Raw genomic sequence first — 24,000 nt, 5'->3', positions numbered from 1 at the left:
CACACACTCTCTCTTGTCTATTCTCCCTTTGTCTTGTGTTTCTAGACTGAGTCTGCTGTGTTAAGATTAATGTTTCCAAGTGTTAAGATAACTGAGAATTATTACAGCCAGTTAAGCTCACCATCTGGTTATGTCTGTCCTTTATTATGGATATTACCTCCCGTGTCCCCACCCCCATTATTTATCGATGAAACCCGTTTGCTTTTAAACGAGTTTCTGTGTATTTTGGGTCGTAGTTCCGGCCTCCATTGCAAGTAACCTCTCCCCTCCACCCCCCTGCCCCCCACCATGCCGAAATATCAAATCATCGGCATCATGGCAGATTACTTGTGCATGTGCATTCACCTCCATTTGAGCGATACATCTCCAATGGTCTCGTGTCACCCGTTAGGGAGACTAAGTCCGTTACTATATGCGAGGTCTGATCAAAAGGTTCTGGGACCAAATTTATTCTGACAAAACTAAAGGACAGCAGAGTTGATAAAATGTATCCCCTTCAAAGTCATCTCCTCCTGATTGAACACAATTATTCCAACGGTCCTGCCATTTTTTGAAGCATCTCTGGTACTATCCTTTTGTGATGGCATTCAATTCCCGCTCGATTTTGAATGATGGTTGGTACATCAGAAATTATCTTGCCTTTCAGTCAGTGGAACAGACAAAGTAATTTGGTGCCAAATCTAGTGGGACTGTGGTTGGGGACCCAGTGGAATTTTGTGCTTGGCCAAAAATTCTTTTGTGGAGAGTGCTGAATGTGCCAGCACATTGTCATGATGTAACATCCACAAATCTGACTCCAATTTCTCAGGCCGCTTCTGTTGAACTGCATCTCTTAGGCATTTCAGAAAGTCTACATAAAACTACCAATTCACCATCTGACCTTGGCCTGGTGTTGGCTTCGTGGTTCGGGTGGCTGGCTTGAGATCTTAGGGTCCTGAGTTTGAGCCCTGTTGGCTGCTGAATTAACACCAGGTGGGATTGACTCAGCCTGTCATCCTTCTGAGGTCGGTGAAATGAGTATCATTGTACTGGTATAGGGGCACAGCATCAGCAGCACAGCTGCACTTCCAAGAAATAACGACCTGGCGGCCATGCTGCCATACGCAAGAACACAACAGAACCATCTGACCTTGTGGAATGAACGCATGGTGCACAACACCTTCACTGTCAAAAAACGCAATCAACATCGTCTTCAGGTTTGAACGCATCTGTTTTGCTTTCTTTGGTCGAGGTTATGGCGGGGTCTTTCCACTGAGATGACTGATGCTTAGTCTCGGGGTCATAGCGATAAACCCAAGTCTCATCACCTGTAATGATGCTTCGCAAGAAGTTTTCATCATGCTCTGCACAATCAATGAGTTCCTGAAACAATGTGAGGCAATGTTCCTTCTGTTATGGAGTGAGAACCCGCAGGATGAACTTTGCTGAGACCTGCCTCAACTCCAAATCCTGAGTTTGTCATGTGCGGTTTCTGTGTGAAAAGGATGGAGCATGGTCGCAGTTTGTTTAGATGATAAGGACATGATAATCGTGACTCCTCCCCAACGTAATGTGTTTGCAAACCTCCCCGACGTTCCACTTGTTACCTCCGCCACCGAAGGTGGAAGGAGGTGATGTTTTCACCCCTGTTTGTTTGTTACTTACGAAATCTAGATTTCGTAAGTATATTGATGACTTCCGTCCTCTGTTTGTGTGTTTGTTTGTTTGTGTGTGTGTGTGTTTGTTTGTAGGCACGATAACTTGAGAACCGAAGAAGCTACCAATGTCAAATTACACCACGTGATTCAGGAGGGTGATGGCTAGCGCTGATTAGATTTTAGTCAAAATCGGTCAAAGGTCAAGGTCACAGTGAGGTCACACATTCGATTTTTGATGGTTTGGTACAGAATCATCATAGAAACTTCTGCTTTGCTTCGCTACCTTCTCGAGAGACAGCTTTTATTAGACAAGGTCAGAGGTCAAGTTGACGATTTCGTAAGTACCAGTCTATGACTGCTTGTTACTTACGAAATCTAAAGATTTCGTAATTATATTGATGACTTCCGTCCGCTGTTTGTGTGTTTATTACTTACGAAATCTATAGATTCCGTCATCTAAAGATTTTGTAAGTATATTGATGACTTCCGTCATCTGTTTGTTTGTGTGTTTGTTTGTGTGTGTGTGTTTGTGTGTTTGTGTGTTTGTTTGTAGGCACGATAACTCGAGAACGGAAGAAGCTATCAATGTCAAATTACACCACGTGATTCAGGAGGGTGATGGCTAGTGCTGATTTGATTTTGGTCAAAATCGGTCAAAGGTCAAGGTCACAGTGAGGTCAAACATAATTCCGTAAATTCATGTGAAGAAATGGAGTATTTTTGCTTCGCTCGACGTTACGACTTCGTTTTAACTTCGATTTTAATTTTTTTTTTTCTTTGGGTTTTGCGATCGCTTAGGACGCTTAAAACTCGGTTGTCAAAATTCTGGTAAAAATCGGATGTTTTGGAGATGTTTTAAGATTGTATAAAAAATATTTCACTCGCCGCGTCACAGCTCATCACGTGCTGCAGTGCGCTCGAGCAGAGGCGTCGTTGATCACGTAAAGGTTTTCCGTGTGCGCGCTGACGGTGTTTTCGATAAAGATGGTGTTTAAAAGTCATTTTTTTATCCCAATAAAGGTTATCGTCGCATGCCTGACTCACTAAGCCGTCGGATTATGTAAAGATTGTTGGTGGATGTCCGAATATTACGGTTTTGTGACTTTGATAAAATAATATTAAATAATTGCATGGAGAAATGGAGATTTTTGCTTCAGTCGGTGTTACGATTTTTGATGGTTTGGTACAGAATCATCGTTGAAACTTCTGGTTTGCGTCGCTACCTTCTCTAGAGACAGCTTTTATTAGACAAGGTCAGAGGTCAAGTTGACGATTTCGTAAGTACCAGTCTATGACTGCTTGTTTGTTTGTTTGTGAACAAAATATCTCAAAATGTCGTGGATGGATTTGGACGAAATTTTGTGGAGAGCTTCGGTATATGACAAGGACGAAATGATTAGATTTTGTTGAAGATCCGAGTCCGGATCCTAGAATTTTTGGAGTGATTCTTCACCATTGAGAGACAGGGCTAATTTGATATATAGCACGATATCTCAAAAAGTTGTGGACGGATTCAGACGAAACTTAGTGGGCAGGTTGGATATGCAACAAGGAAAAATTGATTCGAGTTTTGGTGAAGACCCGGATACGGATCCGATAATTTTTTTAAGTAATTTCACCATTGAGTAATTAGGCAAAAACGATATATAGCAGAATATTTCAAAAAATTATAGACGGATTCGGACAAAATTGGTGGATGAGTTGATTTGGTGACAAGAACAAGCTCATTAAATTTTATTTCAGGTCCGAATCCAGATCTGGCCTATCAGTGGGATACAAAACATAAACTGATCAGCCTGGCGGAGGTGTACGTTCTACCGAATGCCATTCTAGTTTTGTTTTAAAATAGTTTCCTATGTAATCTGTCTGTTTGTTTTCTTTAAATTGAAATGCTATTATAAGCAGCTCTGCAAGCCCACCTATCATAACCACCTGAAACAAGGTACACTTTTTGATTTGACGTCCTGCCTGCCAAGCTCTGATCCGAGAGTTTATCGTTGGGCCAAGAATCAAACCGAGATGAGACCCTGCAAAGAAAAAATAGGTTAACTCGAAACAATCCTGCCAGACCATACCATCTTCAATATCTTCCCAAAAACCATGACACACACAAAACAATATCTCACATTAGTGTGCATTCTAGCTGGTTGATGTTCCTTCCCAGGAATTTATTTTTTAGTCATTATGGATTATGGATTGAGAACCAAGATGAGGTCTATTAGAAAAGGCATGCGATTTAGCTGACGTTTACGTCACAAAATAAAACTGCAGACACAATAAAACGTGAACACAAAGATTATTTTGCAATAGCAGACAAGACAACTCAACCATTCAGATTCAGAAGTGTAAATCAAATCAACACAATCAGGTGATTTTTTTTATTCCGGAGAAACTTTGTGAAGCTTACCACATGTGACCTTCAGAAAAGTTTGACTTTGTTATATCTGAAAGTAACCTTTTAAAAGACACCAAGTCAGTATAATCAGCGATTTTCCTTTTCACTGTGACTCTGTTGTGTTCAAATCCCAACCATGTGTTGAAGATGAAGCAAAAGCTAAACAGGAAGAAACATAGCAATCAAGTAATGCTCTTTTTAACTTACTCTTTTATTATTATTATTATTAATATTATTATTCACTAATGAAACGATAATACATTGTGTGGCATGCTCGACTCGTTTTGGGATGGAAATAATATTAACATTTGGAGTGTCATCAAAGTGTAATGTGCATTTAAAAAAATTGACTGCACGTCCCTGACCGATAACGATGAAACACCCACGTTTCTTTGGTCTGCAGGTCATGCATCTGCACCTCATTGAGAAGCCAGTTGCGCTTGGTGTCACAGCCCGAACTATCATGCCAGAGCTGGATGGACTGAGGTTTTCCAGGGTAACGAGGGACAGGCAGGATGAAAGCCCGTACACTTCCTCTGTCAAAACCCTATGGAATAGGCCACATGTAAATTATAAAAGTCATTCATATACTGATGCTATTGTGGGAGAAAAATAATTATATTTATGTATTCTCATTTGTAATTGTTGCTGGTACTTTATAAATTTAATTCTTGTACTATAGTCTAATTGGCTGTCAGCAATGTTTCCCTTTTCCCGACAGTGTTTTGACCTACATATTGATAAAAGGAATATCTTACTCTGAAGAAAGGTCTTACTCGCTGCATAGAAACAGGGTGACCTGGTTGTTAACACTGAAAACTTTTGCTGTGAGTGTATCATTCTCTCCCTCCCATCCAAAGTGGCCTTGGATTGCAGTTTTGAGTTTTTTTTTGCCAAGTGCTTATCAGCTCATCCCACAGTTGAATTGCCAAATGTCTTACCATCTCAGGTTTTTGGATGTCAAATTGTGTATAAGAGGGATTACTTTGGGCTTCTGTTTCAGTGAAGTTCATTTGCATGTTTCAGTGAATCATTGAATGTTCTTCCTTCATTGATACGAAATTAAAGATTCTCCTTTGGTCTGCTTATCGATCGATTGTGTGGAAATTGAGTTCTTTTCCACCACATTATCTTCAAATCGAATATGCACCAATTATCTTCGGCTAAATTAAAGCCTGGTGTTGGCGTAGTGGTTAGGGTAGCGGCTTGGGATCCAAAAGGTCCTGAGTTCAAGCCCCGTTGGCCGCTAGAATTAATACACACCAGGAGGTTGACTCAGCCTGTCATCCTTCCGAGGTCGGCGAAGTGAGTACCAGTGTACTGGGCCTGGTGTATGCCCCGGGTAGAATAGGTGTGCCATATCCCTGTGTGTCGTTAGAGGCGACCAGGGTTGCGTCAGGAAGGGCATGCTAAGCCAAATCACCATGCGGATCATACGGATGATCCACTGTGGCGACCCCGAACGGGAGCAGCCGAAAGAAGAAAAAGAAGAAGAAGATCTTCAGCTCAATTACAGTTATCTGCACAAAACAAACACCATCAAAACAGAAACATGGTTCTTCTTTTAGTAATCGATGGCTGACTGACATTAAAAGAAGATTGGCAAAAAGATGTTGCTTTGACATGCAGCTAACGTTGGAACAATGCTGGCAAAAAGACGTTTTGACATAGGACTGGCATTGTTTGTGAAGACGTCACTTTTATGATGTGGCTTTCAAATGGGTGGAGGAGGGCGGAGGAGCTCCTTGTGAGCCAATGGCCATCCATATCTAGTGCTCAACTGTGTCTGTGGACGTCCTCCTGCAGTTGGGTTGCTTCTTATTCGGAGGTTGGTGGCAGGATTTGCACTCCGGCCACCGTAAAACCCTTTATTCCGCAAAACATTCTCGAAGCATAAAAAAATGAAAACCATTCTGTCGGAATACCTCCTGTGCAGCTTCCCTTCACAGGGCAGTTCACCGGATGACGGGATTGGGGAAAAGCCTTCGGGACCCCTAATCTTTGATGATAGGAGGGAAACCACGGGGTAACATTCCCGGGTCAGATTGCGGGAGAGTGTGTCGAAGTGGTACTGAGGTGTCGTCCACCAGATGGTGGTTTCCATGGGTTAACATGAGACGAACCCTTCGGGTGCGTGCCTGAAATGTCCTATCCCAAAGAGAGGATGATCACCTGTCTCTGTTATCATCTGAGCTCAAGCGTTTCTACATCAGAATTGCAGCACTCTTTTAGGTTCAGACTCCGGATTGCGGCGAGATCATGGTGGGTGGTTACACCTCCTATTGGTCTGGTCGCTCTGATGGTTACCATGCCCAAGGAGTTGCTGTAGCTGTGTCCAATAAGCTTAATCCAATGATAATTGAGGTAACACTGTTCAACGAGCGTAGTATGAGAATAAGGATTCATCACTCCTTGGGTGTCATTTCCTTCGTGTCCGTTTATGCTCTGACTGAGGCGAGTAATCTCACCGTGAAGGACACATTCTACGCCAGGCTCGAGTCTGTGGTTGATCAGTACCCCAGGTGAGATACACTTCTAGTCTTGGGGGATTTCAATGCATCGACTGGAACTGATAGGGATGGTTATGAGAAGTGTGCTGGTCCCCATGGGTCTGGAACTGTGAACCTGAATAGCCCCAAGTTCCTTGACTTTGCAAGAAGTCATGGACTTAGGGTGGCCGGTTCATGCTTTCAGCACCCACAAGCTCATCGCTGGACTTGGTATTCCAACGCTGGCAGTGTGGCAAAGGAGATTGACCATATCCTCGTTGATGGTCACTGGAGGATGATCCAGAACTGCAGGGTCTACCGGAGAGCTCAGTTCCTCAATAGTGACCACCAGCTTGTAGCAACTCTTAAGTTTCACCTTAAATCCAGGAGAATGGTACCATCCCAGCCTCGACTGGATGTTGGCAAGCTCAAGGATCAGAGGATAGCTGAGGAGTTTGCGAACAGGCTGAGTGGAGATTTGGGGGGTCTGGGTGCTTTGGCAGATCCTGAAGAGTTGTGGAGTGCCTTCAAGACCACCATCCTTGATGTTGCGGGGGATGTCTTGGAACTCACCATCGGACGAAGAAGAATTTTGACTATCAACGGACACTGGATACCATTGATCAGAGTCGTAGGGCCAGGCTGAATGGCAGAGCAGAGCTCTTCAGGGAGCTGAGGCGTAAAACTGCACGTGCAATAAGGGTGGACAAGGAGGCCGATGTGCAAGGAATCTGTGAGGGGGAAGAGCATCACCTGTGGTCAAGTGATTCTTGTCCTGTTTACAGGGGAATTCGCGCATTGCGTTCATCCAAGCCCATCCCTTGGTGGACTGCACGTATAGCAGAGGGTGGTAGGCTCTTGACAGAGGAGCCAGAAGTGAAGGCCCGCTGGGCCGGTTACGTTGAGCGGTTGTACCAGGCTCATCCACCAGCTGTCGAGTTGGACGTCAGGAGTGTTACAATCACTGTTGCTGACCCTCCAATCAATTGTGGTCCACCTTCGTTTGTGCAAACACAGGCTGCGGTGAACCGGTTGAAATGGGGTAAAGCTCCAGGGATCTGTGGCATCCATGCTGAACTTCTCAAGGCTGGTGGAAATGCTGCACTCGTGTTGTTGCATGCAGTTTTGTGCTCTGCCTGGAACACAGGCATCATCCCAACTGACTGGAAGAGGGGCCTTGTTGTCCCTCTCTGGAAAGGCAAGGGTAATCGCCAAGACTGCAACAACTACCGAGGGGTGATGCTGCTCTCAGTGCCGGGCAAGGTCTTTGCTCGGATAATTCTTCATAGGGTTCACCACCATCTGCTTGAGCACCAGCGTCCAGAGCAGTCAGGCTTTACACCAAAGAGGTCAACGATTGACCGTATTCTTGCTCTTCAGGTCCTCCCCGAAAGCAGACTAGAGTTTCGGCAGGGGCTGCTTGCAGCCTATGTTGATCTCTGCATAACATTTGATTCAGTGAATCAGGATGCCCTCTGAAGGATTCTTGGTCCGTGGGGGTGCCATGAAGCCTGATCAATCTGTTGTCTGAACTATACTCTGGTACGGAGAGTGCTGTGAGACGTGGTGATATCATCTCCGACACATTTCCAATTGTTACTGGAGTTCATCAGGGGTTTGTACTGGCCTCACACTTTTCAGCGCTTGTATGGATTGAATTCTAGGGAGGACGTCAGAGAGATCAAGCTGCGGTGCATCGTTTGGGAATGTCAAGATCTCTGACCTTGATTTCGCAGATGATGCAGTCATCTTTGCAGAGACTCTGGATATCCTTTTGGGGGCCTCGAGGTGCTAAATGAGGAGTCAGAGCCGCTGGGATTATGGGTTTCTTGGATCAAAACAAAGATCCAGGTTTTCAACGACATCTTGGATGCTGCTGTCCTGTCTGTGTCTGTTTGTGGTGAAGATGTTGAGGTCACGTAGAGATGTACTTACCTTGGCAGTGATATTCATATTTCTGCTGACTGTAAAGCAGAGGTCAATAGACATCTGGGTCGAGCCTGGGGAGTGATGGATTCACTGAATTGTGGGGTGTGGCGCTGTCGGTACCGGTGCAGGAGGACGAAAATCCGAGTCTTCCTGTCCTTGGTGCTCCCAATCTTGCTCTATGGATGTGAGACTTGGACTCTGACCAAGGATCTGAGAAGGAGACTTAATTCCTTTGGTATCAGGTTTCTTCGTAGAATCCTTGGCTGTTGCTAGTCGAACTTCGTGTCCAATGGAGGTTGCTGAGAGAGACTCAAATGTGATTTGTTACCTGCATAGTCCGTGATTGTCAGCTGCGGCTGTGTGGAAATGTGGCTCATTTTCTTGACGCTGATCGATCCTGCTCACCTGATTCAGTGATGGAGCCTCTTGAGTGGAGGAGGCCAATGGGCTGACAACGTCCCTCTTGGTTGTAGCATGTTGATCAGCATCTCAAGGAGATGGGGATGGGCCAGGCATCTGCCTGGGGAAGGCCAGTTGGAGGTCCCTGGAGTCGAGGCGGAGATTGGACGCAGCGACGTGCTGCTCTGGCGCATTCTCCCATTCCTGACCTGACGTGAATGCATGGTAATTTGCAATGAGGTGCATCTACACAGAAAAAGTTATTCCATTCGTCACACACATTACATTGAATCCAGTCCAGTTTTTGCGAGAAAGGAGAGTCCAGAATGCAACAGGGATCTGCAGCACACAGATTGTTAGTCACTGCAGCAAGCTGTGGTGGTGACTGTGTCAGGCTGGTGTACAATCCCTATTGATAATGACAATTCATTCTTGGGTACTGACTGTGCTTCAGACGTTGCCAAACAGCCACTGGGATAAACTGTGATGTCGGCAATGAAGACATCACAACCATTGCCACAGGCTGCAGAGAGGTTGATGATGTCACTGCCTTGGCGACTGAGCGAGTGAAGACCATGACTTTACTTAAACGCGATAAAGCATCAGGAACCTGATGAGTCTTTTCAGGCTTCTACCTGAAAGTGATGTGGAAGTCCTGAATACGTAAGGCCGATCGGGCCAAACGACCTGACAGCTTGGCCTCACTACAGAACCAACACAAGGCATTAATGCGTTCAATATTAGATGTAAAAGCATCAAATGCACAGGTCCTTGATGTAGTCAGCCGTGTATCTTTTCAAGTAGGACTCACACTCAGTCATGTTGGCGTTGCCAGGTTCTGTCTGGTCGAACACCTTCCGTGGAGCCCCCCCTTCAAAAGTCGCCAAATCGCTGACCTCAACCAAGAACACCTTAGGCAGGGAAAAAGAAGTCTCAGTGCTCCCGAGCACAAACAACAGAGCTTTGGACACTCCAAATAACAATAAGGAACGAGGTTAGGTAGTCCAGTCTTCAAACTGCACCGATGAGCTGGCAGCACTCACAATGGCGATGTTGTAGTTTTCATGTTCTGTCCAGCCAACTCAGATATTACAAAACATCCGCAACATAGCAACATGTTTCCACCTTCACCTTCTAACAGCTTGTTTCTGTGCCATATAACTTGTATTCCCATGTGTGTACATTTAGTTGTGGTGCTGTAATCACATTGTCGTTGAAAGTTCGGAATGAATCGATAAAAGACCGCGTGACCTGCAAACAACTTCATTCGTAATAATTTATAGATTGCATATCCCTATCCAACCATGCTCCAAACAATGATGCAACCAGATGTTTCTTATACTCACTTTCTCTGTACATCTCAAATTAGGCACTCAACCCCCCCCCCCAGTCCTCTTTCCCCCGCCCCCCCCCCCAGTCCACATACCTTTCCTCCCAGGTCTCATCCTCTTCCCCACCCCATACCACACCACAGTAGCCTAATTGTGTCAATAAATGACCCAAAAGCAATAGTCTTGTTTGTGATGTGCGCACTCCATAACTCCAAAACCATGAAACATATCAGCCTGAAACTTTGCATGCATTCCAAGAAAACTCCAAGGAAATGCACGAGTGAAAATTGAGTGTTTGGGTTCATTAAACCACCCCCTTTTGAAGATAATTAACGGCCTTATTTAATTATACTCTTCATGAGATGCTCCTCAACGACCTCACTCTTTGGGGTCTTAAGGCGTATCTTGGGTAACCTCGCTGGAGTCTGAAGCCGCCATGTTTTTGGGCCTGCTCGACCATGCCTTGACTTGAAAAAGGCCGCAACGATTTGTTAACGATAAAGTTTTGTTTTTCACTTTCCTCACTCATATTATCGAATGCCCGTTCATCATAGCTACGAGTCGCTGGGTACATCGCAATGCCTATAAACGCCTGGAGACAAACGTTTGCGGATTTATTTCATTACCGCACATGCGATAACCTCGAGAATCTCTTAAATTCAGCAGGATTCCAAAATTTAAGCTCCAGAATCGAACTTAGCAGCAGTTCCGACTTCTAAAAAAGCGTTCATTTGTCCAATTCGGACACATTTGACATTTCAGACGTCTTCTTCTTTTGATTATTAATGGCATTTTCAGAGCCCTGAGGCTCTTTATTCGCCACATACCTAAACACCTTGACTGAAGCTAAACAAAACTGGGGAATTTATGTTGTTTGCCCAGTTTCTTTTATAAATTTTGAAACCGATTTGCAGAGTCGAGGGAGATTTTGGCTCAGATGGCAAAGGTTATCTGGCATGCCTGACAAGATGATGCCCATTTCTCGGGCAGTGTGGAAAAAGCATGATCTGGGTTCTCCGTACCGAGGACATTGAGTGAAGTTGTGCTCCAGATCCTTGGGGACCCTGCACCAATCACAGACTTCCATCGAGTGACATCCTATCCCATGTAAATTGGAATTAAGAGCGTAATGTCAGAGTCTGAGCCTATAAAGGATTGCCTGGTCTCTTCAGGAGAGTGAAGGAAACGAGACAGAAGATCCAACCAAAGGGTACACCTTATAGCACCAGCTCCCTTTGGTGGATATCTCCCACAGAAATTGCCATTTTTTGTTGATGTTGGTCCAAATTCGATTAGGCAGTTCTGACAGGCCCAGAGGGATTGGGGATTCAAAATCTGACCATAGTGCCCATTTGCCTGCCTGATCGCAGGCTTCATTGCCTCCAATGCCTACGTGGGCATGGATCCAGCACAGGTCAACAACCGTGCCTCTCCAATTGGCCATGTTAATAAGGTGAAGCACTTCGAGAACAAGGTAGTACCTACCAACAGACTGCAGGGACTTCAACACTTTCAGACCAGAAAGTGAATCAGAAAATATAACTTGCCTGAGGGGGTTGAAGTCAATTATCCATTCGAGGGCCAAAATGATAGCAAAGAGTTCAGCTGAGAATATTGAAAAGGTGATCAGAGAAAACCTAGCAGACTTTATCACTTTGACGTCTAGGATGCAAAAAGCAGCCGATGTTCTCCCGAGTGCAGGGTCTTCAGAGCCATCTGTGTAGATGTGTAGGGATTGACTCCAAACCGTGTTGATATATTCCACAGCCTGGTTACGAGTCACAACAATATTGTCCCTTTACGTTTTCCCCCAAAGATCCAAGTGAATGTGGGTTTTGGTCGGTTCCATGCCATCCTAATTTGTGCAACTACACGACGTTCATCACTCCTTTTGGGAGGTATGCCTTTGATAGGTTACCTTTTGGCATCACATTGGTGCCGGAAATCTTTCAACAAAAGATGACGCACTTGTTGGAGGGTCACAGCAGAGTTGTATTCTACGCTGATGATACTCTGGTCTTTGGAAGGACTCTCAAAGAACATGATGAAAATCGTGATGAGGTGCTTGAAGCTCTCTATATACAGAATTACCAAATTTAAGCTCCAGAATTGAACTTAGCAGCCGTTCTGGCCACCTCTCTCGAAGAGGTGGACGCATATGTTCATCGAGTTGAGGCAGGTTTTCCAGTATCCAAGGGAAAGTTAGATGTTCTCAGAGATGCGTCCAGGCTGGATCCTGTTTTGCAACATGTGATTGACGACACTATCCATGATGGGCCTCGATATATACTCGATCGGTACTTTGAAAATCGTGGGCATTTGTCTGTCGATGAAGGACTGTTATTGTGACGAGAATCGTCATACCAACTGACACGAGGGGGGAGATGTTTCAAATAATTCATGATGATGGACATCAAGGAGTAACAAAGTGTCGACGCCGAGCCAATTATTGTATTTGGTGGCCCGGTATGAGTGGGGACGTCAAGGACTATGTCAGGAAATGTCATCATTGTATCAAGTACCGGCCTGCTCCAAAGCGAGAGCCATAAATCCCGACTCCCCTTCCGTCTCGTCCATGGGAATGGATAGCAGCTGATATCTTCGAGTTTGATAAGAATCGCTACCTGGTCATGGGGGGATTAATACTCGAAATTCAATAAGCTCATGCACTTACCCTCTCTCACAAGCGAAATGCTCATTCATAAAATGAAGTCAACCTTTGCTCGTTGGGGCATTCCTGATACTCTCATCCCCGATAATGGAAGTCAATTCACATCCAAGCAGTTTGTGGAATTTTCTGGAAAATATAGATTTGAACATGCAAGCGCAAGCTATCCACAGGGAAATGGATGTGTTGAAAAGGCTGTACACATTGTGAAGATGATCCTGCTGCAACCTGATCCATATCTAGGGCTGATATCTCACCGTAATACTCCTATTGAGCCCACTGGTTATAGCCCTGCCCAGTTGATGCTGGGTCGGACGGAGGTCGAAGGCAACTATGCCAACCTTGTCCCAGAAACTACTACCAAACACAGACAAGATCGACCCTGATATCGTCAAGAGCAACGATGACAATGCCGAAGAAAAAAAAACGCTTACTACGACAATTGGAGACATTCTCCTGAACTTCTCCCTGAACTTCAGGTCGGTGACGAAGTTAGAGTCAGAATTGGTAATCAATCGACCTGGGAACAGTTGGGTACTATCAATTCTACCCCTCCACCTAAACCGCCTTGCTCGTACGGTATATGCGTTGGTGACAAAGTTCTTACAAGGAACAGACAGCACCTCAAACCTGATACTGCCGCACCTTGCTCACCTTCTGCATTACCACCTTCAGAAGACGTTCCTCAAGAACCCGTGAATTAAACTCCAATTGATATTGGAACCGAAAGCTCTGAGAAATCTGTCGAGTATAAAACTCGCTCTGGTCGTCACGGTCGAGGCACGTCACGGCAGTGATTGCGAATGACCCTTTAGCATTAGCCCGACCATCTTTCCGAAGGATCGGCTTCTTCTTTCTTTTACAATAAAATTGAAGAGATTTAACCACATCGAGTTTGTACAATCTTGAGAAATCGATGCTTCTGCAGAGTTTGCTGGCTCGTTGTGCATCACCCCAGCGTCGGAGCTAGTCGAGACCAGTACCATCGGTGAGAGGGGTTATCAGTCGACTAGTTCAGCCATTCTGGGGTACCTCAGTGCTTCCACGGCCACTCTAGAACCTGTCAAAGAAGGCACCTGGTTCAAATCGAGCATTTAAATCTGACGGGGCCCTGTGCGGTTATAAAGTGCTCGGCGCGGTTTAAACATAGCGCTGATCGCACTAAACCATCACGGTGGCTCCAGATCCTAACAAAGAAGGAACTGGTTCAAATCGAGCATTTAAATCTGACGGGGCCCTGTGCAGTTATACAGCGCTCGGCGCGGTTTAAACATAGCGCTGATCGCACTAAACCATCACGGTGGCTCCAGATCCTAACAAAGAAGGCACCTGGTTCAAATCGAGCATTTAAATCTGACGGGGCCCTGTGCAGTTATACAGCGCTCGGCGCGGTTTAAACATAGCGCTGATCGCACTAAACCATCACGGCCGCTCCAGATCCTAACAAAGAAGGCACCTGGTTCAAATCGAGCATTTAAATCTGACGGGGCCCTGTGCAGTTATACAGCGCTCGGCGTGGTTTAAACATAGCGCTGTTCGCACTAAACCATCACGGTGGCTCCAGATCCTAACAAAGAAGGCACCTGGTTCAAATCGAGCATTTAAATCTGACGGGGCCCTGTGCAGTTATACAGCGCTCGGCGCGGTTTAAACATAGCGCTGATCTCACTAAACCATCACGGTGGCTCCAGATCCTAACAAAGAAGGCATCTGGTTCAAATCGAGCATTTAAATCTGACGGGGCCCTGTGCAGTTATACAGCGCTCGGCGCGGTTTAAACATAGCGCTGATCGCACTAAACCATCACGGTGGCTCCAGATCCTAACAAAGAAGGCATCTGGTTCGAAGGTAGCACATTCAAATTCGCATTTCACACTCGCAGCGCTCGGTGCTGTTTGCAATCGTGTGGCGCTGTTCATACGGAACGATCAACGTAGCTGTGGAGTGTGGGATGAGGTCACGCGGACCAATGACGCATCTTTGACGTCATTTTGGGGCTATCTTGGACTCTCCACGGGAACGCAAAGACTCGCTCACGTCGGCCTCGGGATCGTACACGTCACTCGCCCTGCACGCTGACACCCCCTCGCGTCCTCCGTGCACACGTCCATGAATATTCGTCCAAGTTTCTTCCATTTTGTCCCCGAAGCCACAAATGTTTCCATGGCAACTAATTCCTGTAACCTCAGCTCTCCGCTATTAACCGCGTTCCCTCGTGTTTTTTTTTTTTTAACCACACCCACGTGACGTCTTTCCTGGAAGAAAAGACTAGCCGGTTGAGACTTGATTTTTAATTAAAGCAAGAAAGAGGCTCTGGGCCAGAATAACGGCCATCATTTCCAGTTTGATACTTCAGAAATATCCATTTATTCAACGTTTTGTCCAGGGATTTCTTCTGCATATGACTAATTAGGTTATGGGTTTTTGAAGCCTTTCAGGCTTACGTTTTGGCGGAGGCGTTGTGGACGTACAGCTCATACATACGAGGTGTGTTCAAAAAGTCTCCAACCTTAATTTTTCGTGCGTAAACAAATGAAGCTAGGGAGGGGTCGTTTGGTGCACGTATGGAGGCGATCCTAATCCGTATGCGTGAATATTTTCCCGCCTGCAGAAGCTGTCAGTCGCCGACAGACCGCCGATGAGTGAGGAAGTGTAAGTGAGCGCCGTCGGATTTTCGTTTTTGACAAAATGACGGAAAAACTTGAACAACGTTACCGCATCAAATTTTGTGCAAAGCTTGGCGATTCCCAAGTGGAAACGATCCGCAAGATTCAACAGGCCGTCGGGAACGAAGCAATGGGCACCACACAGATAAAAGAGTGGTACAACCGCTTCAAAGATGGTCGCACATCAGTGGAAAGTGAAGCACGTTCTGGTCGGCCCTCAACATCCCGAAATGAGATCGTCATTGACCAAGTGAGGACCCTGCTGATGCAGGATCGTCGAATCACGATCAGAGAACTTGCAGACAAGGCGGGCGTCAGCATTGGATCCGTTCATTCTATTGTGACTGAGGATTTGGGCTTAAGGAGAATCTCAGCGAAGTTCGTGCCAAAGCTGCTAACGATCGAGGAGAAGCAACTCCGTTTGGAGATCGCACAGGACATGCTGGAGACTGTGAACAGCGATCCCAACTTCTTCAACACAGTGATCACTGGCGATGAGACCACAGTGATCCGTCATTTTGTCAAAAACGAAAATCCGACGGCGCTCACTTACACTTCCTCACTCATCGGCGGTCTGTCGGCGACTGACAGCTTCTGCAGGCGGGAAAATATTAACGCATACGGATTAGGATCGCCTACACACGTGCACCAAACGACGACGCCCTAGCTTCATTTGTTTACGCACGAAAAATTAAGGGTGGTTACTTTTTGAACACACTTCGTATGTTAATGAGGGGCTGATGACGCGTTGGTTTGGCGTATGTATAAGAAAGTAGTTCCATCATTGCTCTCTTCTGATGAGGTTCGTGTCGTATGCGTGTGCGTATGTTTTGTGGTTTTGGGTGTGTTTTTGTGTATCATTCCTGGCGTTTAATCGACTGTTACACCTCTTCTCTCTTCTCTTTATACCCGCTGACGTGTCATAGCCAGAAAATTATGCAGAAGCGTCGATTTTCCCGCCATCGATCCATTAAAAAAGATGGGGCGTGATTTTTTCTTTTTTTTTGTGCTCTAACTTTGTTATAAAGATTATTTACATGAACTTCCAGGAATGCTCCTAAAAGGTCGTGACAAATATTTATGTTGAATAATTTTGGTTTCGTTCAGGTTTTAATAAAAATAAGTAATTAATTAAAAAAAAATTTTACTTCCCCGAATTTACATGCGCTTGTCCGCGGGACCCGAGTTATATTTATCATTGTGTACATATTTTACATGTTATTAGTCTGAGTGAAACTTTCCGATACGCAGCGCTATTTTCGTGCGTCATCTGTGGTGTATTCATGTCATGTTGAAAGCTCCGTGTGCTTTCGACTTCTCGTTTTCTCACGTGCTTCCTGAGTTAGTTTTTTTTTTTTCTCAACTTCTTATTTATTATTTTATCATTTCTGAAATCGGATCAGCGCTTCGATCCCTTTGACAAAGCTAAACATTTTATTTTTATTTGACATGATTTATTGTCATCTGTGAAGCTGCCGCCACGCGCATGCGCAGATCAGCATCTTCTCCCGCCGCCACGCGCATGCGCAGATCAGCATCTTCTCCCGCCGCCATCTTGTTAGCGATGAAGTATTGTCCCAGTACTCATCTGGCTGGTACTCCACCAGAATCCCTACACACGCCATCGTGAGCAATGCCAACTTGGCAAAGCACTAAACTCGTCCCAATTGTGATGTATCCGAAGGATTACGGGGTGAAAGGCCAGACACCACATAAGTTGAAGCTCCACGTTTATGGTCAGGGAGGCGCACACTGCGCATGCGCGTGGCGGTAGCTTCACAGAACATGACAATTTACGAGTTTATTCACAGTTCTGTATTTTCTTCATTTGAAAATATCACGTGATGTGTGAGGTTTCTACTTCTGCTTTTGGCGTTGTGAAACCTTTGGGTTTCGTTCGTGTTCGTGTAGTGTACTCAATGGATAGGGACGAAGGCTCTGAAGTGGGAACAACAGGTTTAATTCGGACACAGGTACAGCATTTAACACAGCACCGGAATATGGGCGGGTCACATGACTCTACTTAACCACGCCCCGGATAACCCTTAACCATGTTTGATGCATTATCATAAACTACTGATACATCTCAGTTCATCTGTGGTGAGCTATGTTCGATATCTAGTTGTGTACATATCTTCTATCTGGCTACGTTCTTTATTGCACGGCCCGTGAGCCACCGGTGGCCCCTGGTGGCTTAAAGTGCGGCCCCTGACTCGCAGCCGATAATTAATACACAAATGTGAAAACGCTCCATCATAATCCACCATAAATCCTATCAAGTTGACCCAATGGCTTCAAATGAGTGTTCCAACGCAAAGCATAAAAGTAACATAATTACACCAGTAGGTGGCAGGACAGTGTACAATAAACACTCAAATATCACGGTTTCTCATACCACGGGTTTCTACCAATCGCAGGTAACCTATTGTATACCGATTTCGTTATCGCGGCATTTCATTTCGGCCATTCATGTTTTTTTGAGCTGAGATGAGTCATTGTTTGTGTCCACGTGTATGATTACCTACCATAACAAGCCTTTTCTTGTTTTTTTCGTACACTGTTAATTGTAGTAATCGAACATACGGGAACGAAGCCAAGGTTAATAATGAATGCATCGTAAAACAGAGGAAATGACATAAGGAGATCCTGTATTACTAGATCTGCTCGACACAAAACAATTAGTAATGGCACCCAAATGTAAAACGATAGACAAAATTAATTGTACCAAAAGGCGGAGAAAGATTATAATATTGTGGAAAATTAAATACATCCAGTCGTTAGACATGTTAGCAAGAGGTGAAAGTGCGGCATCTGTGGGCCACCGTTACGGGAGCAGAGAGCAGTTTTTGTCAGTGCATACACATGTGAAGCAACCTTTTCAACAATGAACATTGTGAAAAGAAAACAGAGGAACAGATTGACAAATTAACATTTGACTGCCTTGTGCCTCACAAGGATTGCTACAATGGATTACAAATAATACTGAATGAAGAGTGTCATCGAGCATCAGGCACACTTCTGCTCATGTGGCTTTTAAAGAAAGTTTTGAAATCTAAGTTTATGTATAATTATCCTTATTACTATTAGCCCCCGTTGGACTTGGTCCGAAACGGAGGCTTATGGATTTGGTCTCGATTTATGTGTGCGTGCATTCGCAACCATATCTCGGACATGTATGGACTGATTTATTCGTACTTGGCAAAAAGACAACATATGATGGAAATACATAAGCACATCTTTTTTTTTTTCGACATCAAATCCAAGATGGCCCACTGTCGGCCATTTTAGTTGTAAAAACACTTAATGTTGAACACATCCTCAACCATTTCTCCGACATCCATGGTCCAATTTTGTTCAAAATTGGCACAAGTTCGGTACACAATGGCATACACTTGCACCTAACTCTATTTTGCGATTTGATCAAAGATGGCCATCTGGTAGACTGGCGGCCATTTTAGTTGTAAAATACCCGATGTTGAACACGTCCCCAACCATTTCTCAGACATGCATTTACCGATGTTGTTCAAACGTAGCAGCCAGATAATGAATTGTGGCTGACAAATACACGACTTTTTTTTGCGAGATTAGATCCAAGATGGCCGACTGTTGTCCATTTTGTTACTGAAATGTGTCCCCGACCATTTCTCAGAAATGCAGTCTGATTTTGTTCAAACTTGGCACAAACAAAGTACATGTCAGGTCAGGTTCTCAGTCAGGTCAGGTTCGATCTGTGACCTGCTACAGGTACCATGGAAACCTGCACTAACCTATTCCATGGTCGGGTTGTCGGCGACTAAACCGTCTCCCCCACCAGGTTTTTGGTGAGGAGGGTGTTTGGATATGGACACCCAGCAGAATTAAAAACAAAACCTGTCAAAGGGTGGAGAAGCTCCTTGTGAGCCAACGGCCAACCAGATCTAGTGCCCAACTGTGTCTGCGGACGTCCTCCTGCAGTTGGGTCACTTCTTATTAAGAGGTTGGTGGCAGGATTTGCACTCCGGCCACCATAAAACCCTTCATTCCGCAAAAAAATCTGAAAACCCACTCCGTGGGGGTACCTCCTGTGCAGCTTCCCTTCGCAGGGCAGCTCACCGGATGACGGGATTGGGGCAAAGCCTTCGGGACCCCCAATCTTTGATGATAGGAGGGAAACCATGGGGTAACATCCCTGGGTCAGATTGCGGGAGAGTGTGTCGGAGTGGTGCTGAGGTGTCGTCCACCAGACGGCAGTCTCCTTGGGTTAACCTGAGGCAGTCCCTTCGGGTGGGTGCCTGGAATGTCCTATCCCGAAGAGAGGATGATCACCTGTCTCTGTTATCATCTGAGCTCAAGCGTTTGGACATCGGGATTGCAGCTCTCTGAGGTTCGGAGACCGGATTGTGGTGAGATAATGGTGGGTGGTTACACCTACTATTGGTCTGGTCGCTCTGATGGTTACCATACCCAAGGAGTTGCTGTAGCTGTGTCCAATAAGCTGACCCCAATGATAATTGAGGTAACACCGGTCAACGAGCGTATTATGAGATTAAGGATTCGTCACTCCTTAGGTGTCATTTCCCTGGTCTCTGTTTATGCTCCGACTGAGGTGAGTGATCTCACCGTGAAGGATGCATTCTACGCCGCACTCGAGTCTGTGGTTGATCAGTGCCCCAGACGAGATACACTTCTAGTCTTGGGGGATTTCAATGCATCGACTGGAACTGATAGGGATGGTTATGAGGTGTGTGTTGGTCCCCATGGGTCAGGAACTATGAACCAGAATGGCACTAAGTTCCTTGACTTTGCAAGAAGTCATGGACTTAGGGTGGCTGGTTCATGGTTTCAGCGCCCACAAGCTCATCGCTGGACTTGGTATTCCAACGCTGGCGGTGTGGCAAAAGAGATTGACCATGTCCTCATTGACGGTCGTTGGAGGATGATCCAGAACTGTAGGGTCTACCGGAGTGCTCAGTTCCTCAATACTGACCACAGGCTTGTTGTAGCAACTCTAAAGCTGCACCTTAAATCCTGGAGAATGGTACCATCCCAGCCTAGGCTGGATGTTGCCAAGCTCAGGGATGAGAGAGTAGCTGAGGAGTTTGCGAACAGGCTGAGTGGACACTTGGGGGGTCTGGGTGCTTTGGGGGGTCCTGAAGAGTTGTGGAGCGCCTTCAAGACCACCGTCCTTGATGTTGCCGGTGGATGCCTTGGAGCTCACCGCAGGGCAAAGAAGAATTTTGTCTCTCAAGGGACACTGGATACCATTGACCAGAGTCGCAGGGCCAGGCTGAATGGCAGAGCAGTTAGGGTTAGCTGTTCAGGGAGCTGAGGCGTAAAACTGTATGTGCACTGAGGGTGGACAAGGAGGCCTATGTGCGAGGAATCTGTGAGGGGGTAAAGCATCACCTGTGGACAGGGGAATTCGCGCATTACGTTCATCCAAGCCCATCCCTCGGAGCACTGCAGTTCGAGCAGAGAGTGGTAGGCTCTTGACAGAGGAGTCTGAAGTGAAGGCCCGCTGGACCGGTTACTTTGAGCGGTTGTACCAGGCTGATCCCCCAGCTGTCGAGTTGGACGTCAAGGGTGTTACAATTCCTGTTGCTGACCCTCGAATAAACTGTGGTCCACCTTCGCTTGTGGAAACACGGGCTGCGGTGAACCAGTTGAAACGGGGCAAAGCTCCAGGGATCTGTGGCATCCATGCCAAACTTCTCAAGGCTGGTGGAAATGCTGCACTCGTGTCGTTGCATGTAGTTTTGTGCTCTGCCTGGAACACAGGCATCATCCCAACTGACTGGAAGAGGGGCCTTGTTGTCCCTCTCTGGAAAGGGAAGGGTGATCACCAAGACTGCAACAACTACCGAGGGGTGACGCTGCTCTCAGTGCCGGGCAAGGTCTTTGCTCGGATAATTCTTGATAGGGTTCGCCACCATCTGCTTGAGCACCAGCGTCCAGAGCAGTCAGGCTTTACACCAAAGAGGTCAACGATTGACCGTATCCTTGCACTTCGTGTCCTCACCGAACGCAGACGAGAGTTTCGGCAGGGGCTGCTTGCAGCCTATGTTGATCTCTGTAAAGCGTTCGATTCAGTGAATCGGGATGTCCTCTGGAGGATTCTTGGTCTTCGTGGGGTGCCACCAAAACTGATCGATCTGATGTCTGAACTCTACTCTGGTACCGAGAGTGCTGTGAAGTGTGGTGGTACCATCTCTGACTTATTTCCAGTTGTTAATGGAGTTCGTCAGGGGTGTGTACTTGCCCCCGCACTTTTCAGCACTTGTATGGACTGGATTTTAGGGAGGATGTCGGAGAGATCAAGTTGTGGTGCATCATTTGGGAATGTCAAGATCTCGGACCTTGATTTTGCAGATGATGCAGTCATCTTTGCGGAGACTTTAGACATCCTCTTGGGGGCCCTCGAGGTGCTGAATGAGGAGTCGGAGCCGTTGGGATTATGGGTTTCTTGGGTCAAAACTAAGATCCAGGCTTTCGGTGACATCTTGGATGCTGCTGTCCTGTCTGTGTCTGTTTGTGGTGAGGATGTTGAGGTCGTGGAGAGATTCACTTACCTTGGCAGTGATATTCCTGTCTCTGCTGGCTGCGAGTCAGAGGTCAATAGACGTCTGGGTCAGGCCTGGGGAGTCATGGATTCACTGGATCATGGGGTGTGGCACTGCCGGTACCTGTGCGGGAGGACGAAAGTCCGAGTCTTCAGGTCCTTGGTACTTCCAGTCTTGCTCTATGGGTGTGAGACTTGGACTCTGACCAAGGATCTGAGACGGAGACTTAATTCCTTTGGTACCAGGTCTCTTCGGAGAATCCTTGGCTATCGCTGGTCGGATTTTGTGTCCAACGAGCGGTTGCTGAGAGAGACTCGGATGAGATTTGTTACCTGCATAGTCCGTGAGCGTCAGTTGCGGCTGTCTGGACATGTGGCTCGTTTTCCTGACGCTGATCCTGCTCACCAGATTCTCTCAGCGAGGGAGTCTCATGAGTGGAGGAGGCCAGTGGGCCGACCACGTGCCTCATGGTTGCAACAGGTTGACCATCATCTCAAGGAGATGGGGATGGGCCTGGCATCTGCCTGGGGGATGGCCAGACGGAGGGCCCTGGAGTACCGGCGGAAAGTGGACGCAGCGACGCGCTGTTCTGGCACATGCTCCCATACTTGCTTGACTTGACAGTACATGATGGTATACACGTGCCCCTCACTTTATTTTGTGATCTGATCAAAGATAGCCGACTGGTAGACTGGCGGTCATTTTCATTGTACATAAATATGGACTAGTCCTTCAACTCCATTCAGCAAAATTACTAAAACAACGGGAGCTATGACATTGTATTATATGCCTCTTTGTTTACTTGTTATGATATTATCTGTATTATTTTGCTTAAACACGGGCCTTAAGTAAATGGCTTCGTATTTCATTGTTGGTTTCTAATAATTAAGCCCATACTGATGTCTTATCGGCGAAAGTGGCCCCCCTTATAAAGTAGTGAAAATCATAATCATGGTGAACTACATTGTATGTTCTCGCTATGTATATTCTCTGTCTAGCTATGTCCACTCTGTGGCAAAAAAAAAATGAGCAAAGTCAATTTTTTTCACATTTTTGTCATAACTATTTTACCATACATTCTTCTTCTTGCATATGGCAGCTTGGCTGCTGGGTAGCTATCATTTTGTTGGGGTGTGACTGTGCCACTGATGCTGTGCCCCTATACCAGTATACTGGTACTCATTTTGCTGACCTCAGAAGGATGACAGGCTGAGTCAACCCTACCTGGTATTAATTCAGTGGCCAACAGGGCTTGAACTCAAGTCTCTTAAGATCCCAAGCCAGCCACCCTCACCACTAAGCCAACACCAGGCTTCTTTACCATACATTAATATAACACAAATACACCAGAACATGCAGAAATAACTACAAATCAGGATGGAGTAGCTTGTCCCTTGGCTTTCTTTAAATAACCCAGTCTTTTGGTCAAACTTTCAGAAAGCTTCTTGCACCGAGAAATGTCAATATTGTCCCATTCATGGTCGACAGTTTCCAAAGTTGATCAGATTTGCGAATTTCCTTCCAATGAGTTTGTGCTGAATATAGGCCAAAATATTCTTTATAGGGTTCAAATTGGGACTGACCAGGCCAGAACATGTTTCAGGGACTTTTTCTCCAACCACTTTTTGTTGGCTTTTGCAATATGGGCAGGGATATTATCTTGTTGAAAAATGACTTATTTGCTTTTCTCTCCAGGAAATAACTTTTGGAGACTGGGAAGTGATCCTTTCTCTAATATTTTCTGGTATTCTGTGGCAGTAATTGACTGTTCACACTTTATCTCACCAACACCAGCATATGATAACACACCCCAGACCATGATTCCACCTCCTCCATGCTTCACAGTTGAAATGCACTCGGGGATGAATCTTTCACCAGATCTGCAAAGGCAACGTTCTGGGGCATCACTGCAAAGCTCAAATCTTAATTCATCACTCTACAGAACTC

At 45.9% G+C, this 24,000-nt stretch overlaps 1 protein-coding gene across 2 annotated transcripts in view; it reads right to left on the bottom strand.

Annotated features, from left to right (window-relative positions):
• Positions 1-24,000, bottom strand: part of LOC147010959 (polycystin family receptor for egg jelly-like) — a 217,149-nt gene that overhangs the window by 51,350 nt on the left and 141,799 nt on the right. For both annotated transcript variants that reach the window (XM_085860350.1, XM_085860351.1), the window contains 2 exons: positions 4,419-4,579; positions 4,045-4,191 (listed from right to left, as the gene is read on the bottom strand). In XM_085860350.1, the coding sequence (XP_085716476.1) occupies positions 4,045-4,191; positions 4,419-4,579 (308 nt within the window). The remainder of the gene's footprint in view (positions 1-4,044; positions 4,192-4,418; positions 4,580-24,000) is intronic.

The sequence above is a fragment of the Eptatretus burgeri genome, chromosome 16 (genome assembly GCF_056783735.1).
Source record: "Eptatretus burgeri isolate ZD-2024b chromosome 16, Ebu_testis_v1, whole genome shotgun sequence".
In the NCBI taxonomy this organism is placed as follows: domain Eukaryota; kingdom Metazoa; phylum Chordata; class Myxini; order Myxiniformes; family Myxinidae; genus Eptatretus; species Eptatretus burgeri.
Note: the sequence above shows the minus strand (reverse complement) of the source record. Positions and strands in the feature narration are given on the sequence as shown.